Source organism: Aristolochia californica, unplaced genomic scaffold (assembly GCF_029961685.1).
Source record: "Aristolochia californica isolate CCGP_79_NKW_82.1479 unplaced genomic scaffold, dmAriCali1.0.hap1 SCAF_12, whole genome shotgun sequence".
NCBI lineage: Eukaryota > Viridiplantae > Streptophyta > Magnoliopsida > Piperales > Aristolochiaceae > Aristolochia > Aristolochia californica.
The window spans coordinates 23,052,116-23,071,415 of NW_027181793.1; the positions used below are offsets into that span (position 1 = coordinate 23,052,116).

General features: G+C 38.3%; 3 protein-coding genes across 5 annotated transcripts; all 3 read right to left on the reverse strand.

Moving 5' to 3' along the window:
• Positions 1-1,065: 1,065 nt before the first annotated feature.
• Positions 1,066-12,354, reverse strand: LOC137945939 (kinesin-like protein KIN-14I). Of its 3 annotated transcripts, none has more exons than XM_068792047.1 (24): positions 12,261-12,354; positions 11,350-11,497; positions 10,711-10,783; positions 10,464-10,595; positions 10,065-10,300; positions 9,639-9,966; positions 9,344-9,443; positions 8,815-8,996; positions 8,590-8,705; positions 8,392-8,494; positions 6,833-6,985; positions 6,599-6,745; positions 6,266-6,469; positions 5,995-6,159; positions 5,766-5,894; positions 5,462-5,602; positions 5,109-5,303; positions 4,843-4,969; positions 4,460-4,659; positions 4,207-4,389; positions 3,892-3,987; positions 3,511-3,708; positions 1,833-2,104; positions 1,066-1,496 (listed from the first exon to the last, which is right to left on the reverse strand). In XM_068792047.1, the coding sequence occupies exons 2-24, from the start codon at positions 11,460-11,462 to the stop codon at positions 1,304-1,306; spliced, it is 3,786 nt and encodes a 1,261-aa protein (XP_068648148.1). In that variant the 5' UTR covers positions 11,463-11,497; positions 12,261-12,354; the 3' UTR covers positions 1,066-1,303. The 3 variants fall into 3 exon arrangements, with proteins under 3 accessions (XP_068648148.1, XP_068648147.1, XP_068648149.1); XM_068792046.1 differs by having other exon boundaries at positions 11,350-11,580; XM_068792048.1 differs by lacking the exon at positions 1,066-1,496 and having other exon boundaries at positions 2,031-2,104; positions 3,516-3,708; positions 11,350-11,580.
• A 1,522-nt stretch (positions 12,355-13,876) lies between these two features.
• LOC137946736 (tetraketide alpha-pyrone reductase 1) lies at positions 13,877-15,547 on the reverse strand. The gene is made up of 6 exons (XM_068793047.1): positions 15,397-15,547; positions 15,113-15,282; positions 14,852-15,040; positions 14,569-14,731; positions 14,281-14,473; positions 13,877-14,135 (listed from the first exon to the last, which is right to left on the reverse strand). The coding sequence occupies exons 1-6, from the start codon at positions 15,545-15,547 to the stop codon at positions 13,985-13,987; spliced, it is 1,017 nt and encodes a 338-aa protein (XP_068649148.1). The 3' UTR covers positions 13,877-13,984.
• Positions 15,548-16,097: 550 nt separating this feature from the next.
• LOC137946737 (uncharacterized) lies at positions 16,098-17,006 on the reverse strand. Its single transcript, XM_068793048.1, has one exon. It carries the CDS (start codon positions 17,004-17,006, stop codon positions 16,098-16,100), a length of 909 nt encoding a protein of 302 aa, XP_068649149.1.
• Between the last annotated feature and the right edge of the window lie 2,294 nt (positions 17,007-19,300).

Below are 19,300 nucleotides of genomic sequence, written 5' to 3' on the forward strand. Positions count from 1 at the left end.
AAGCATGGATTCAACAATAAATCATTTTGCAAGCCTCCATTTGTGGATTTAAGTGCCGCGATTGTGCAATACGGTGATGCTTCTTGATCTGGAACAGTTGTTTGGGTGTTCAGCATAGAAATGCTAATTTTCAAGTTTATTTTATTGTTATCTCTAGTTAACAGTTTTGAGTAATCTCTTCCCGGCAAGTGGGATCTATGGGAAATGCATGTGAATTAGAGTGTACTCCACAGTATGAAAGGAGACGGGAGTTGGAATGCTGTTACTAGAGTTACTTGCTGCTTGTTAATTTCAGTGGACTACAACTATATCATTAGAGGTCTGTATGTAAAACAGTTTCTGGGATTGGATCCTCAGAATTTATATAGAAATGTTACTGAGATAGTATATCTGATGAAGCTCCTGCATGTAAATTATAATGGACTATGAGCACATCATCATAAATTAGGATTATCTTCTTACTAGGATTTTTACTTGGATGGGATATGATATGAAATTTTTACTGGGACAGTTCTTCTTAACGACCCAAATTTCAGCTGCTGGAGATTCACTCTTTCAGTGACTGGATTATGAGACCTTAGAGATCAGTCTTTACCTTTATGGCAACAACTATATGAGAAAATTGTGTACAAAAACTTACTCGATTAACCACAAACTTCAAAAGAAATTGACAACCATAGCATTGCATTTGATATAACAAATGGATTTAACTACAAAATACCCATTACATATTGAACATTAGAAAATATATACCCTGTGAAATTTTTACTGGGACAGTTCTTCTTAACGACCCAAATTTCAGTTGCTGAAGATTCACTCTTTCAGTGACTGGATTATGAGACCTTAGAGATCAGTCTTTACCTTTATTCTTACTCCAGGTATCTTTGTGGCAACAACTATATGAGAAAAATGTGTACAAAAAACTTACTCGATTGACCACAAACTTCAAAAGAAATGACAAAAATAGCATTGCATTTGATATAACAAATGGATTAGACAACAAATACCCATTACATATTGAACATTAGAAAATATATACCCTGCTTCTTGCTGTACAACATGAAATTAACCGACTGCTTCCTCCATAAATTAGTGTTAACTTCAATCCTGTGGTGTTGACAATAGTAGCTATACCTTTGCACTTTACCGAGTGGTAAAGGAAGCCACAAGCCATTGCTTGACAGATGGTGATCATCAGTAGAACTCAAGACTTGTTTTAAAGGTGAGAGCTGCAGTAGTGAAGTGCTTCGACAAAATATATCAGCTCGCTCACTACCTTGAAGGATTTAAGGATCAAGTGCATCTACAAAGAATAGCGCCCATCCGTTTTATCTTTTGCTGGTCGTTCTTCCTGAATCTCTTCCAACTCTTCATCTTCACTTCTCTTCCCTGCTTGCTCTTTCCAGTAGGCGACCAACTTTTTCAACCGTGCAACCTCCCTTGAAGAGACGTTCTTGCTTGGATCATTCACAATTGAACGAACTCTTGATGCATACCTAGAACCATCAGCAGGATTCATCTGGTAAGGATCTCACTGCTTGTAAGTAGTAACTTTAAATAACATGCTAACAATTGGCTGATTGAGATATTACATACTAATAAGCATAAGAAAGAATGAACGAATGCTGCCAAGACCCAAACCATATGAAACAATATGTCTACAATAAGAAAAAGGGCATGATAAACTATGGCTTTTTTTTAATTTTGAAAAAAAGATGGAGATAATACGTAAAGTGTAAAAGATTAATAATGGGAAATTTGAATGATAAGTACTTTCACATAATTAAATCAACTCAAAGCTCTCCACAAGAAGATATTGAAAGAGCACATACGTTAGAGAATTGTGAGTCTCATCCAAGTTTGATTCAGCTGGAGATGCATTTACAAACATGAGAGTCTTGGCATTGCCACCAAGTGAATCACTCATCAGCATCGTCAATTTGTGGTTTCTGTATGGTATGTGTTGGCTATCGGATGACAGAGCACCAATGACATCACCAAGGGCTGAAAGAGACTTATTAATACTCTGAGCTTCTTTCAGTTGGTAACCAGAAGATCCTGATTTTTTAATTCTCTCGGAACCAGCTAGATCAACAAAACTAAGCTGCAAAGGAGAAATTGGCGTTAACCCCACCACACAAAACATATTATATGCCTCAGAATTTCTCATATTAGAGTTTGTCATATCGCTGATATGTGTCAGATGGTAAATAAGCGGCCTTGATGTCCTCAATACAATAATAGGGGTGAACCACCCAACAACCCTCGGAAAGGTGAATCAGGCAAATCAAGTTAAGGCAACATTTCTAAACTTTTTTATTTTAAATTATTCTGGCTACCTTTTAAATATGGAGTAAGATGTTGTATTCCAAGTCTACAAAAACTGTGGCAATTAGAATCTAGCAGATAACTATGGCCTCATTCTTAGTATACTGAAGAAAAAATAAAAATGACAACATCACCTACATGTGGATGTTTTAATTAAGTACGTTTTATTTAATTATACTCTGAAAAGAGAGAGAGAGACAGAGAGAGAGTGAGAGAGAGCAAGAGAGAGAAGGGCAAACCTCCCCTGCCATTCACAGAGGGGAAGGGGAAGGGTCACCATTCTCCTCTTCCAATTCTCTCCTCTCTCTCCCAATGTCAGAAAACAGAAAAAGGGTGAAGAACTCGGCCTCTTTTTTTCTTTCAACAATAATGGTTGTATTACGAAATTACCAAATTATAAAACTTACTAAATACTGATAGAATGCTACCCTGGAAAGATTATAACTCGGTTATCCAAGATAAGGATTCTTATATGCCTCTCACATAAAAAAAAACGTTTTTAATAAATCATTTTACATACAATATATACAAAACAGCAACTAGATTCATCCCTCAAATGAGTCTATGAAACTAATACCATTAGAAAATGAGTTTCAGGGGTATTTTGGTCATTTTGCCTATGTAATATCTACTCCTAGTGGCCAGATAGTGTGTTAGGAAGTTAGTCTACTAATATCACTTCTTCTCTTCTCTATTACTTCGATTTCATATTTCTCTACAAATACCTCATAATCCAAACTCATGAGCCAAAAGTGATTCTCCTAAGCAATATAGTCTACTAATATCCCTTCTTCTCTTCTCTATTACTTTGATTTCATATTTCTCTACAAATACCTCATAATCCAAACTCATGAGCCAAAAGTGAGTCTCCTATGCAATAAAAACCACAAGTTATTATACAGCTTCAACTAGAAGGATAACATTTTAGACTAAAATAACTGATCAGGTGTATTAGAGTCAGACTTTCTCAACTGGGCTGATAGGTGTATTTTACTTCTTATTGTCATTACCAATCTATTCACTATATAATTAACTTGATTTTTCCCCCTTTTTCTAAGTTATTCTTCTGAAACGTTTATTTACATGTAGGTGTCTGTTATTGACCCACACAAACCATATGGGATGGTAGGACTAGAATTTATGGGAATACAAAAGCTAAATGGTGAAGCATGATATACCCACCTTACCCCTGGCAACAGATTGTGTTTGAAGATTAGTGCTCTCAATAACAATGGAGAGGATCAGGTGAGATCTTGAGCTCTCTTCATTCATCTGAGTCCCAGAGACGTGTCTTCTTTCGGCCCCTCTCATGATAATTGTTTTCAAATCCTCATGTGTTGAGATTGGTACAACTGTTACATTCTCTATTGAAACCATGCCCTGAAGAGCAAGTAGACAACATGAGGAATGCATCCCAAACATGAAATAAAAAAAAAAAAATTAGGAAAACCAAGGGTAATGTTAATAAACTTCAGTTATTGTCACTCAACAAAATTTTTTAGCATCCTCAAAGCACTACAACACAATCATCTGTAGAACTAAGAGAATTGGGAAAGGAATCACCTTTGAGTCTTTCTTTATTTCCAATTTCAAACGCCTAGCATTCTTTGCTAATAAGAGATCCACTAGTGTGTCTTGATATAATTCCACCATGTATACCTGCATCATTACACCCATGACATGTTTCAATTGAAAAATAAATAAATAAATAAGCACATAAATGAAAGAAAAAAAGAAAGATATCATTATATGTAGTGGATAATTTTGGTTGAGAGTCACACTAGTGGTACTCATTACATCAAAAGACGAATTCTGTTTAAAGTTCAGCAGATAAAACAAACAAATAACAATATAATATAAATGTAAGAGACAAATTACCTTCAAAGCAAATGAAAACTTATTGCTGTCACGCTTCAAGATCTTGAAAAGTTCAGCAGTTGCTCTAGGAGTGAGACCAAGGTTACTTTCAGTCCCATAAATTGTGAATGTTTTCCCAGATCCAGTTTGCCCATAAGCAAATATGCAAACATTATATCCATCAATTGCTGATTGCACCAAATACTGCAATAGAATCTCAAATCAGATTTCTCAGTCCAGGCATTCCTCATTACAACCAAAGGAAAAAGATTACCTTTGTATCCTCAAAGACATCATCCTGTGAAGCAGAACCATCAAAAACACGGTCATAAAGGTGTTGTTTTAAATCATCCTTCCAATTATGTTCCACAGTGAACTCATCAACAGCAGCCAACACATTTCTCTCTTTTTCAGCCATTTCTTTCTCATTCAGGGGCCGCAAGCGGCAGTAGACTCTTATTTTGCCCTTCATATCTGCAAATCAACTAAAGCATTTAAAGAAAAAACAATAAAAGTAGAAACAAGCATAGAAAAAACTGACATGAAATATCCAGTACAATACTAACAACAAAACCTTCTCGGTTCCACCAACTGAAACTAATCTTGCAACAGAAGGGAAAAACAGACAAACAAAGAACAGGAAGTACATGTGCAAACCTTCTATAGTATTGAAATATCGTTTCCTAAGAACTTGTTCCTCTTTGTAGAGAGCTTCTAACTCAACCAATTGTGAACCTTGCTTCCTCAAAATCGCAGCAGTTTGTTCATCCTTTCTATCAATGTCCTGATTGTGAACAAGAAGATAATGTTTAAATAAGTTTGAAAACTATTCCATTTGTCTTCTCTCTGAAAAGATCAAAGGTTTCACAAATTAATGCATCTGATTATTTTAAGATTTAAAAGCAGAAGCATGACAAATTTACCTCTTTCATTTCCCGAAGTTCCTCTAACTCTTTTAAACTGTTTTGCAATGTATCAAATTCTGTATTTCGAATTGCAAGACTAGACTCTGCAGCAGCCAATCCTTCTGTCGTCTTTCCAAGCTTCTTTTCTAGTTCAGAGATTCGCAGAAGAAGCACTTTACGTTCTTGTTCAAATTTCCTTTCAAGTGCTTCCAACTGTATTTATCACCCAAAAAATAAAATTTTGGTATGTGCAATTAAGATACTGAAATATCTTTTCAAACAGTTAGCAATCAAAGCCAAAGAAAAGAAAAAACAAAAATAAAATAAAATTATATAATAAGACCAGTAACTAAGTTGAAATCAAGTAATACCTCTTCAATTTTCTTCTTTTCAAGCCTAATTAATTTTTGGTCAAGTAATAATCGTTCTTTCGCCAGTCTCTTAACAGTTTCTTCACTTGCATGCAGGTCCTCAGTGCAAGCTTTCAACTCTTCTTGGAGTTTGGCAACTGCCTACATTTGAAGGAATATGTCAGCCATAAAAGCCCAATATGGATGTTCATTGAAGAAAGTTATATACACAAAAATCTACAGAAGAAAATTTATTGATGTTGACAGAGAAGTCACATTTGAAAAGAATCAGATTATTTTATTTACAAACAGAAGTGACATTTACCAAAGAATCAGATGAATCATTCTTTGATCTTCCAATTTCCTTTCTGCTACTGTTTTCTCGGGATGAATCAGCTTGATCACTCAGCTTTGCCAACTTTGCTTCCATGCTACTCTTATCCAACAGAGCAGCCTTTATGTAAAGAAGATGTCATACATTAACCAAAGGCAAACTAATCTGAAAGAGAGAATCAAATTACAAAAATGTAGATAACCCTCTGATTGAATTGTACCTGCAAAGCCTTATCTTTTTCATCACACAACATTTTCAACTTGTCACAATCACGAATAATTTCTTCTAAGTTTTGCTTCTCAGATTGCAAAGAATCCTTTAAAACTGTCAATTCCTCGTGCATTTCAATTTCTTGATTTTGCTTAGCACATAGTTCATCCAATAACTATATAAGACAGAAATAACCAAAATATGTAAGATTTTTTTTGTGGGGGAAAGATTGCAATATTAGTTCATTTGAGTACAATGGAGCAAACTATTTAGGTACTTACTCTATCAGCTTTTCTTTGAGATTCCTCGACGGCATCAGATAACTCCTTCATGCGTTTTTCATACATGTCTGAATTAGGAGGAGACTTCAAAGACTGAGACAAATCTCCTTGGACAGAACCAGTAGCGATGGAACGTGTTTTTGAGTATCTACGTAACATCACGTCATTTATATGTGTTTGAAGAGCAACACATATTTCCTCCCCCTTAAAAATATAATATGAATGAGCATTTAATAAAGAAACCAAGATTGGAATTTTATTTCAATAACAGAACTAGAAAAAATTAAAACAAAAAACATTAATAAGAATACAGAAGTGAGCAAAAAACACTACTTGTTTAGTTTCAAACTGAAATATGTGAAGAACTCCAGCAACTCTCATCTTAAAAAAGACAGCGGAGTTACTGCTGCCAAATTGCATAATGTCTCTCAATTCAGCAGAGTGCAAGTACTCCTTTGGAACTGGACGAAAGAAGTGAACCTGAAGCAAGTTTCAATAGTCAAGCCAATAGTTCATGATACCATGAGAACAGATAATTGATTCTTTGTAAACAAATCACAGACATACCCCACGTTTATTGATGCCCAAAATAATTCTACCAGGAAGCAGGCCAATGGGGTCATCTATCTTCCTAACACTAAAGAAGACAGAGTTTCCATAAGGAAGAGATCTCAACACTCGAAGAAATTGTTGTCTGGCATCATCTTTGGATAGGTGTTCCTGTAAAAGAGCAAATTCCACATATCTTGTAAAAATTTAGCAGCATCAAAATTGGTATATCAACAAAAAAACAATAAAGAAACAAAGAAGAAGGAGAAGAAGATAAGTGCTTCAGCAATCTATGATGTCCACTGAACTTCTCAGTTTTTTAGATAATACAAAAACAAAATTCTATTATAATAATAAGACCTATACTAAATCATAAATTTATAGCAAGACTAGCATTCACAATAAAAACAATTTTATGTCTAGCAATAGTAATCTTAGGCCAGACCTAGAAATTCTAGATTTGGATACTATAAGTTTCCATTCTTACCAACCTGAACCAGACCTGTTAAATGTACTGAAGGGTAGTTTGGTCATTTCACAATATTCTGATTGTATCTAGAAGAGTGTCACTAGTTTTTCAGGAGTTTAGAAGTGCCTACGGTCCAATTTTCATAATTTTTGGACTTCTATAAATGGAGATATAAGGTGTGTATCTTAGAGGGGTAGAGGAGTCTTTTCCTCTACAACTCACTTACATTAATATAAAAGGGTTAGTGGGGGGGAGGGGGGTCATGCCTCACCCTAATCCAGATCTTTAGCCTTCTCCAAAAAGGCTGCCGCTTTCTCCTCTCTTCTTCTCCTCTCTCTCTCAACCCTATTTCACTCAATTTCTTACAAGACACAATCCAGCTAACTCTCAACATTTAAAGTAAACCAGCAGCCTTAACCTGAATTTTCTAGGTTTTGCAGTGAGCCTTCCCAACACCCATGTATACCTTTTACAACCAAAACCCATATATTTACCAACTCAAACCCAGTCCAACACATCTTTGCCTGTCCTAATCAGGGTTTCCTGACCCAAGTTCTATAAAACCCAAGTCAGGTCTACCCAATCCAAGTCCAGAGTTGGACTCAAGGTGGGTCAGAGGAGACTCCCCCAAAACAAAAGGGGGGAGTCAGAGCCCCCGACCCGACCCAGTCTGTGGCCCTAATCAAAATAACAAAATGCAAACCCTAGTAACAACCGCAAATCAATGGACTAAGCATAATCCAGATAAAATTGGTAAAACTTCCTGAATTTGTCTCATGGTTGAATATCAGCATAAATCAGGCAAAGGACACTCAAGAGTACACTTTTAGAAAAACATTCAACCATATTATATGAAAAATCAATAATTTTTCAAAAAACTAAGAGAGATCTACATTATGCTGCTCCAGAAACCTTTTTTTTGTAAGACAATGTCTTAAAGACTCTACAGGAATACAAGCATTCCTCAGACGGAATACCTGACTAAAACAGTAGCTAAAGAAATGCATTAAATCTAGCAAACATGTGCTATTACAAAAGCTAGAGGTAGGAAAGTAAAATACAGCTTCCACAATCTATTTTTGTAAGAAATTACTTGCTCCAGACATACCATTAAACGGTATCTAGAGAGAATATCTATTTCCCATTCCCGCCTAGCGCGTGTTATTGCAATTTGTCTTGGTAAGAATCTTTCAAGAAGTGATGTCCACTCACTGCAGGAGACAATTCCAGTTTTAGATCATAAAAAAAAACCTAGACCAAAAAAGATCAACAAAAGATGAAATTTAACAAGAAAAATGCCACTAACCTGCACAATTCAGGACTACCAACAAACCCAATCTCAACCAAAATTTGCAATGCAGACAGTTGTGCAGCATCATCCCTTCCAACAGGATAGTTCCCCAATATATAATCATGTTGCAACTAAAATAAGTAACACACAGTTTGTGAAACTTGGATCACATAACCACTATCATGGAAAGAAATGCAAACATAATCACTAATACGGAAAGAAATACAAAGATTTACATACTTGTACATATGATAATTGCACAAACATTGGGTCAATTACAGCTTCATCTGACTCCCGAAATAATCGTTTCTTAAATGACAGCTTATAATGCAGAACCTCTCCTTTGCTACGGTCTTTAGCAGCTTTGAATTCAGCCAACACATCCCCAATATACTTATTGTCATCTAATGCAATATATTCCTCTGAATAACAAAAGACAAATTGGATCAATGATAAGTTGAAATGCTCATCTGCAAAAAATAAAAAAGTAAAATAATTCAATGTAGAGATTTCCTTCCCTAAAAGGAAAATGCAAACTCCGCTCTTACTACAAGTAAAATCTGTTACTTGGATGGTTTGTCCTCTTAATAGATGTCATTTTCTTTTTCTTGTATTCTTATCAGCCTTCTTTCCTATTGAGCACTTCATCAATGCCCACCCAATCAGATACAGACAACGATGCAAGCAACATATTTTTTAGTTTGTTAATGCAACTGGAGTCAGAAATGCTCTTTTCAACATAAGAACTAAACGAGGTAAGAACTAGCACCATTGCCTAGATCTGATGATTTGGAACCCGTAACAACTTTTCGACATTCAAACAAACTGAAACTGGAATGCGCTGATAACTTGATGATTCTAGCTAGTTCCTGTAAAAAAACATGTGCATACAGTATAAGAGAAACTATGCAACATAAATTCAGCAAGTATAAGAGCAAAGACCATTTAAGAAAATAGTAACAATTGAGTTCTTTTGCTTTTGTCTTGAGAAGTCCCCATCAATCAACTTCAATCATTGAAAAAGCAAGAAACCAATGATACAAAAAACAAATTGTTGAAGGTACCTCAACAGCATCAGCTACAGTGGTTGCCATGTCATATGTAATTTCTTCAAAAGTTTCATCCAAGAAGAAGACGATGGTTGTAAGCCTTCGAACAGTCAGAAGAGCTTCAATCTCTTCACGCCCAGGAACTGTTTGCCTGGGTCCTGCTCTCACAGAACGTTTCAAAGCATTCCACGTGTTCATGGATAGAACTTGGACTTGAGGATCAGTATTCTCCCCATGCGCTACATAATGGACATACTCTGACAAATATCCGCTAAAGTCCTTACTTGGAGGCATAGAAGATGCACACAAGTACATGAGCTCCCAAGCTCTAACTAAAGACTGCCTGAGAAAAAAACAATAATAACAAAATTAAGATCCATTAAGAGTAACAACTCATCGAAGACACTTTTCTTGTAAAGGCTTTGTAAACAAAGCATATACCTCTCAGGGTTATTACGTGTTTGTTTCGAGATTTGTACAAAGAGTTCATCACGAAGTTCAGAGCGCTTCAGAGTTTGCTTGTAGATTTTGCCGATGAGGTCCATTCTCTCTTCTAAGGTTACGGTTACTCTATCTTGTGAATCAATCCCCATATACTTCAGAATAATCTGGAACAATTTTACTGCACGACTCATCAGATCACTATTCATTTTGAGCAATGAAGTTGGAATTGGATCCTGTCAAAAAGGAAAAAGAAAATAAAATACTTGGAAAAGAAGAGCTACATTTGTTTACTACATTTTTATAGCTTCAGCACTAATCATTAGATATATAACTTAATATTTTATTGTGGATCTTCTCCATCTTGGCAAGGATTTTATAATAAAATGAAGCAAGCACCTTTTGAAAACACAACATATCCTCTACAGTGAACTTCTCTCGAATTTGAGGGCCCACAGATCTTTTAGAAAAAAAACCACGTTTTCCAGCAGACTGAATTTGTTTGTGCATGTTTCTCAAAAAGCCCTCCACCTGAAAAAAAATAAATGCAAAAAAAGAAGAGAAATAAAACATAAGAAAATTAAAATAATAATAATTGAACTAAAAGGAACCAGAAAACTTTCTCACATATTACATTCATGCCCACCTGAAATTTATCAAGCAAGGGTATAGCACCCGCTAGCTCTGGTGGTATTGACATTGATAAGGTTGTAGGTGTACTGCAAACAAATGAAAAGAAGAACAGTTTCACTCCTGGAACACATTGCTCTAAACTGAATCATTCAAATGCAATGACAAGCATAAAAGTGAGAGTTGCACCAGAGGAAATACCATTACCGATTAAAAGAAATTCAAGAAAGAGATGCAAAATGCTAGAAAATTATTGAGGAACACTAAAAACAAAAACAACATGTTTATTTACTAATGACTGATTTTAACAAGCATTGTCGACATAATGTAAAATCTAAAAAATTGCAAGTTGCATATTAAGTGATTAAAGTCATATTCATCCTAATGAACAATAAATTAGTTACTGTATGGATATCAAGGTAAAGAGAAATAGAAGGGTTTTACAATCAAATTTTCTCACAGGTCAATGTGCACTAAGAGAGGACAAGATAAATACTGATCTGGCAGGACTGAATATACAACATAACAAAAACTATCAGCAACAATAATGAAACTGAGGAAAGGTAAAATAGATTTAAAGGATTAAAAAAGAAAAATTGGATGGACACCAATTTTATCACTCGGTATATCATGAATGGTAGAAGAAGAAACTTACGGAGGAGCAAAGTAGGAACCATCACTGTCATATCCGTCCCCATTGGAGATGGCAGCAGAATCGTGCAAATGAGTTTCATTATCATTGCTTAGACTAAAAGAAGCCTGACTCATCCTGGTACTCTGTGAACCCGCGGGAGGCGTATCGACTGTCATTTTTCATCAAGCAGTCAAAAAAATTTAAAGTGACATCTGCTCATCTCACCAACGTGTTTGCTGTCACCTGCTCACTCTACATCGACCACATCACCACTCCCTCAGCATTCATGAATATGATCATACAAGTTACTAATGCATAGTGACTAAAAGCAGACAACCATCAAATTATACTGTTTAAAAAATAGGCAAAAAACAAAATGAATTCAAGAGTCTCAGCCAGAGAATTGAAAAAACGAGGAAGATGTGGAGGACTTTTCATAGACACCAACCACGAGCATAAATCAATCTTTTAGCCTAACATGAGAAGTAAATAACGGCTATGAATAGCATAGGAACGGAAACAACAGCAATTTCAGTTAACCCTACTCCAACTAACAAGAATTCCTGCATCCGAACAGCGGAAGAATGCAACTAAACTAAAAGCGGCTTTAAGAAGACAAAAGCGGAAAACAAGATTAGAAAATAAAAAGGCAAAATGCAACTACAAACTGAACAGGAAACACAACGAAACCTGAGATCCTCATTTAGTTGTGGAATAAAAAACAATGAAACCAAACTCAAGCATTCCCAGAATCTTACAAAGCTAATAATTAAAATCCCACAAACAGATGCTGCATTGGGGTAAATGCACGAGACGATGAAAACGTAAGAAGAGATCTGCTAAAAAAATTAAAAAATAAAAAATGGAAAAGAATAACCTGGAATGACACAGAAAAGGAAGAACGAAATCAGAAAATCAGAAAATAGATATACCTGTTGAATGAACAAAGAAACTAAAGCGCAGAGCTCTGTAGGAGTACTTATTTTATCCGGAAAACACGAAATGCGATCCGCTGTAAACCGAAAAGAGAAGAAGGGGAGGGAGAGCAGACGAAGCATCACGAGAAATAAAAATAGTCATCCAGTAAAAGAAACAAAACGCGAATTTAAAAAAATACAAATACTAAAGTTTATCGTTTTACCCTTATCACGGCCTCGAATAACCAAAATGCCCTCCTTGCCGCTGGGTCCTCGAATTACCAAATTCCCCGAAAAAGTTGATTACTAGCCCTAAATATTTCATCTAAAGTAGTTTAACTACTCTTTAAAATACGCATTTTTAATTAATTAGAACGTTGCACGAGCTTTCCCTTTACCCCCTTGCCCACCCTATCTTAATAATCAATCCAAGTTGGAAATTGTTTTCTTTTTTAAATTAATTAAAATATAATTTTATTATTAATTTAATTCTTGGTTCTTCCAACTACACTAAAACTTATATTTTATTTTATTTTATTATTAATATAATTATGATAATCAGATGGAATATATGACATCAGTAAAAATTTATGTTTAAATAAAATTAAAAATAATACAATAATTAATATTTATTATAAAAAATGATTATTTAAGAGATAAAAAAACAAGGATGAGCAGGGTAATACGACGATAAATGTGAGGGTATTCAGGTAAATGCCAGAAGGCGGGGCCCGTAAAATCGAAATACAGAGAACATGCTTTAGGCCACTCGTGACAACGGAGCGAGATGGTCCACGTATGAGATTTACACATGTATGATGGCCGGCCATGCCGGCGTCTTCGTCACCGTCAAAAAACGGGAACCAGTAAGGGTAGTTTAGTCATTAGGCGATGGCGCGGCCGGTCGTTGGAAGCGAGACCGATCTCAGACGCGTGTAGGGGGAAGCCATCCGAAAGTTCGGCAGTGAAGACAAGACACGAGAAAGTTCCTTTCTTGAATGCTTTGTTTTTTTCACGTCGTCCTTGAAGACGACTTCAAAAGTGGGCGCGTTTCTGACTGCCTATTCCGGCTCAGATTCAAATGGCCAACTCGGATCCGACTCGGCATCCGTGCAGAAAATTCGATTCGAAAGATCCGGTAATCCATCGATGGCCACTACTATGGTCGCCTGCACATTGATGCCTGTGGGCTGTGGCAACTAGTGACAGGCGCGACCACGGGCCGGCTGCTTCCTCGATTTGTATTTTGCAACTAATGGGACGAGAGAAGCGCCAGATGGCAGCACCAGGGCTCGCTCGAAAGCGAACGCCTTCACCTTAGGACCAGGTTGAGCTGTTATGTCACGATCGGTTCATGTGTATCGTACATGTTCACCAACCAAGCGAAAACGACAACCCGGCCCTTAGCATTGAAATAGTTTAGCCGGGTCATGGAGGGGGGGACCTCTATCATAGGACCATGACGAAGGGATACCCTCCCTCTATTTTTGTTTTTTTTTTTTTAAATTAATTGTCTGTTATAGAAAATTATGTTGATAGTGATTGTTCTTCCAATTATTGAATAAGACTTGTTTACCCAAATACGAGGGAGGGACAAACAAGATGCTACCAAACCAAACACTAGCTTTCATTAGAGAGGTGATAAATGAGTTAGAAAACCAGAATCCATACCACCATGAACAGATTTATTCTAGTTCCAGCTGCAAAGTAGGCTTCTAAGAATCCCAGACGAGCTGCCATTAGTGGGTTAGCGAAACGTGGCCTTGTTTTTGGAAAGCAGAGATACAGTCGTCAAACATTTCTTCTTCTCCCTTGAATTCAAAACCCAATTTCCTCAGCTTTGACGTGTCGAAATCATAGTACGTTCTGTCGCCCACCGTGTTCTCAAACCTGAAAAATAAAGCGATGGCATATATGATAGGGAATCAGTGTACTGGTTTCTGGTTTATTTTTCGGAAGTTTTGTTGGTTCGTGATCGAGTCGGCAAGGTTTTAATTTCTTCAGCCGGAAATGTAAGAAGGAAACAGGAACAGACCTACTCGGTATGGGCAGTGAAGGATATCTCTCCGCCAGGAGTGAGGCTAACTCGTAGTTTTCCAGCACCTTGGAGCTGCAGAGATATCTTCCTTGTGCTGTGGGTTCTTCATAAACAAGGATGTGGCAGCGAGCAACATCGTCGAGATGAACGTAACCCATTCGACCATGCCATGAAAATTTCTGAGTTTCACCTGGTGATTGACAAGCCAAAAACCTTACAAATGCTCAGCACTCACTGATTTTTAATGGGTAATGCCAGTAAATTAACTACAGAGAGGGAATGCACCTCTGAGAAGACCCAGAACGTCCAAAGCAGTGGCACAGAGCTCGGTTGGGAGGCTGGGACCAATGACGAAGGAAGGGAGAACACTCACCAAGTCTATGTCATTCTCTTTGGCGAATACCCACGCTGCCTTCTCTGCAAGGGTTTTGGAGAGGGCGTACCATATCTTGTACAAGCAGACGAGTGACCATGAAGATCAAATGCAAGGGGTTGTGGCGCGTTGGGCCTTCTCATTGTATGACAAAATGCAGCAGAGGGAGACATGGGATAGCTAGATTAAGTTTACCTCGAATTTCTGGCAAAGATCAACTGAGCTCCAAGAGGACTCGTCCAAGGGGATTGATGGGTCGATGTCTTCTTTCACTCTCACGGCCGCTGACGAGGAGGTGAGCACAACCCGTTTGAGTGATGGATTCTTCTTACAGGACGTTAAAACGTTTAGGGTCCCCTTGATTGCTGGATCCAAGATTTCAACCTGCATGTAGACCAGTTATCACATTACTCATGTAATCTCGAGAGAAAGACAGGGCGTCGAGAGAGGAGGCACCTTGGGATCGGACTTGACTCCGATGACCGGAGAAGCTGTGTGAAAAACTCCCTCGCATCCCATAACAGCATCATCAAAGCTGCCTTCATCCATCAAATCAGCTTTCACCAACTCCAGTCTTTCCTCTGCTCCTTCCAATGTCCACAGGTGTGCGAGTTTTTTGTGATTTCCTACAAAAGCTATTCATGGTCAGAGATTTACTCGAAGAAGAAGAAGAATTTAGTGCTAGTATGTCACAGTTTACAGGCAGCAAAGAAAGTAGAGCTTAGAAGAAGGCAACGGACCTGGGTCTCTTACTGTTCCTCTCACATGGTAACCACATAGTAGGAGTCGCTTAACCAGCCAAGAAGCCAGATACCCAGAAGCCCCTGTGACACACACAGTGGCCTTGGCTCCAACCTTCTCAGTCCTCACTTCGTTATTCCCCTCTTCCATGATTCAAGCTTGATAGTTTGATCGAGCAAATGCCCTGAGGATCGTCAATTTAAATGCAAGTAAAGCATATAACTTGGCAGAGGCTGGGAAGGTAAGTCATTCCATGCTTGTGGGATTTTAATTTGGTTACAAGTAGGTTTCACCTAAAGATCAAAGAGAGTTTGGTTTAGGTCCGACTTATGAGAGAAATAAATAATTTTTTTGTTAAAATCAAATTATTCTTACCACTTCACATATTTTAAATTCATACAGGCATCTTAGGGTGCTTTGCGTTACCTGAGATAGCTATTGATCATGATGGGAGAACTGAGATAACTGTTGATCATGATCGGACACCTGATATACCTGTTTTTCACATCAAATAGTTTTTCGTATTTGGATCAACAGCTAGCACAGTTGGGTGTGTTAACAGTAATAATGCCCATAATGTGTATCCATCTCGTATATCGGAAAGCCAACTTTCATAGTTTTCGTTGGAAATTGTAATACAATTTGTTGATACGAAACGAAGTACATTGCAGTTCATTTGACACGAATGAGAACGAAAGCATCACTTTCGTTCCGTCCATCTACTCTCCAGAGCTTCCACCACTCCTTCGAAGCTTCCGAACCTCCTGCTCACAACATCCACATCGACGCCCAAACGCTCAGCACCAGTCGCCGTCACCGGGCCGTGCGTGGCCACTATCACTTCCGGCCACCTCTCTCTCACCTTCCCCCATTCACAACCCAATTCCCTCAAGCTTTTCAAGAGTCCCTCCACTTCGGCAGTGCTCGTAAATACGACCGCGTCTAAAATTCCTGAGAGCTCCAGCAAAGCCTCCGCGCATTTGGGACCCGCCCAGCTCGTCTCATACGCAGGAACCCTCACCGGATCCCAGCCATTTTGCGCAAGGCCGTTGAGAAAGTCCGGCACCACCGGCGGCTCTTCGAGGTCCACGACCAGCGGGACCGGGCAGAGAATCCTCCGTCCCGAACCGGGACCAAGAGACCGGACCAGACCCGCCGGGGTCGCGACCGGAGGGACCAGCACCTTAAGTCGGCTCGGGTTAGGGCAGAGCTTAGAGAGAAAAGCGTCGTCGAGAAGCTCCCCGTCGTTGCCAAGTGCGGAAACAATGAAAACTTCGCCAGAGGGTGGTAGCGGATGGAAATCGGGACGTAGGGTTTGGGCTACGGCGGCGATGCCGTTGCGGGAAGTGAAGGCGATGGCGCAGAAGTGGAGTAGGGGGCACGGAGGAAGGAGGTAGGCTTCGAGTGCGGAGTCCGTGCGAGGGGTGGGACCCACCATAATGGTGGGGCAATGGTATGGAGCCCAACCCCTGAGCTCGATCCTCTGAGCGAGCCGTGTGGCGTAGGTTAGCGGCGTGGTGAAGGCGATGCGCCTCGACGCGGAGGCGGCGTCTGGTTTTTGGGGGACGGCCGCGGTTGCGGCGGCCACGCTCGTGGGGGCCGTAATCATTACTGTCATCGTCTTCCAGGGGTCTAAAGAAATGGAAGATTTAAACGGATAAAAGAAAAGATTTATTGGATTTACTTTTCTATTTCAGTTTCTAAATTCTAAATCGCATTATTCACATCTAACCAATATTAAAAGTTATTAAAATACAAATAGTTTTCAGTTTAAAAATTGTAACACCGTGCGTTCCATTAAAGCTTATTATCTGTTAAAAATAAGCCATATCTTTTCCGACGTGTCAAGCGGTTGCCGCCGTAGCTCACTTTTCGCATGCTGTCCCTGATTTCTACCTGCTCGTTTGCCCTTTAGAGCGTTCGATGCGTTTTTCGGTTTCTCCTCGAAATGGTAAAAATTGCTCTGTCAATTGGTTACTTGCACTTTTTTATTTTGATTCATTCTTTCCTCCTCTTCAAATTTTATCGTGTTTTCGTTTGCATTTCATCCCGGTCTTTGTTATATAGGAAGAAGAACGATTCCTACAGTTGAAAGAAGCACTGGATTCCGATCCTGACAGTCCTTCGCATCGTTTCAATCTTTTAACGCCTTGGATTCTTCCTACGTTCTCCTTTAGCGGTTTATCAGGTTCAAGTTTCATAGTTTTATATCTATTCAGGGACTGTTGTTGTGGGAAAAAGGCGAAAACTCGAACAACCTGAAAGAAAAACCGCTTTAGCAATTTGTAATATCGGCGAGGTTGAACCCTAACAATGGCGTTGCATTTCGACTTCTCGGGCATTACTATAGTAGACTTTCAGTAGATTCGCAGAACGCTGCCAAGTTATCCCGAGACTTTAAACCTGGATGAGTATGAAGCTGGGGCAAGTATACTTCCGATTATATCTTGATGGAGTCGTTAAATTCTGTAAGTTCACTCGTTTAACTTTTCAGTGCTTAACGTCGTTGTTTTCCACGATTTGATTCTTCACAGGAACGGCTATGGGATTTGCTGCACGAGGGAAGGAAAAGAGAGTTTGGAGGTTGCTGTTTGTAAGCTTCTAAGAACTAGGTTATATGCCCGTATCATACTATTGCCATCACATTTTCCACGCCAACCCTCATTCTCTCTCCGCCCCTCTCGCTCCCTCTTAACTTCTATTTGAAAAAATGCGTGTTGCTGTTCATTGATCTTGTTAGCCTCTCCGTTGTCAGTTGTCACCAGAAAATATTAACTGACTGAAAACAGAAAGGATTAATGACTGAGGGTATGAATGCTGTAAATCGAAGCAGCGACTTCCACTTCCATATCTCATATCTAAGTAATATCCGACTTTGTTAGATGGTGCTCCCAACTCGAAAGGATGAGACATGACTAATCTATTTATATTAATTATTGCAGGTGCATCAGGAAAAAAATGGTCAGAAGCAGTTCAGAGCCTTCCAACATGCCATTCGGGGTTATCCAAGTTGCTTAGATTTATGGGAGGTAACTTCCTTTTAATAGCATTTTCGGTTCTGATGTTGTAATGTTTTAAAGTTTGTTTTTCCAAAAATTTACTCTAAATTTCATATTCACGAGTTAAAAAAAAAACAGAAAACTGCTGATAGACAGTGATCTGGCAGTTAAAATGGTCGCTCGGACCGGAATATTCAAATGTCTTTGCATTAGTGGAAAGCAGTAACATTTGTTTGATTCTTGGTTCTTTCAAAAAAGTGAGTAATATTTTGAAAGTTTGATCATTTTTAAGGATTCCGTTCTATGCCATCCCATTGTTTTTAAGATAGTGTCGTATATATTTAGAAAAGGAGAAAAAGATAAGTGTTGAATTTGTATTGTGTCATAAGTCTCTTTGTAAAAAATGGTGTGATCATAATGTAGCTGAGTTCCTGCAAATTAGCTCAAATATACCTTTGCTGACCTTGGAGATGTACATGTATGAACTTTATAGATTGGTGGATATCCATTCTAGTTTCTTTGCACGTGGAGATGCATAAATTTTATGTGTAGGCAACTATCTACTTGTTTTGCACTCTGTTTCCAATATAAGGTTGACGTCTTAGCATTCAACCATGTATAGTTTTGAGGGAGTTGAGCAGTTTCAGAATGCTCTGAGGATTGTACCTCATAATGTAGCTGCCCTTGTTTCTGCCCTTCTTGGTTTATTAAAGGATTCCATCAAATTCTGGCAGCTTCTCTGTTGGAGGCCCTTTTTTTTCTTTTATTTTTCCTTTCTCTCTGAAAGTTTACCATTTTCATAGATGAGCCATGTCCTATATTGAAACAAATATTCTTAACATTGTAGGAGGCATCTGACATTACAAAAGCAAGTACCTGCTTGGCTGGAAATAGTTCTTCTGTT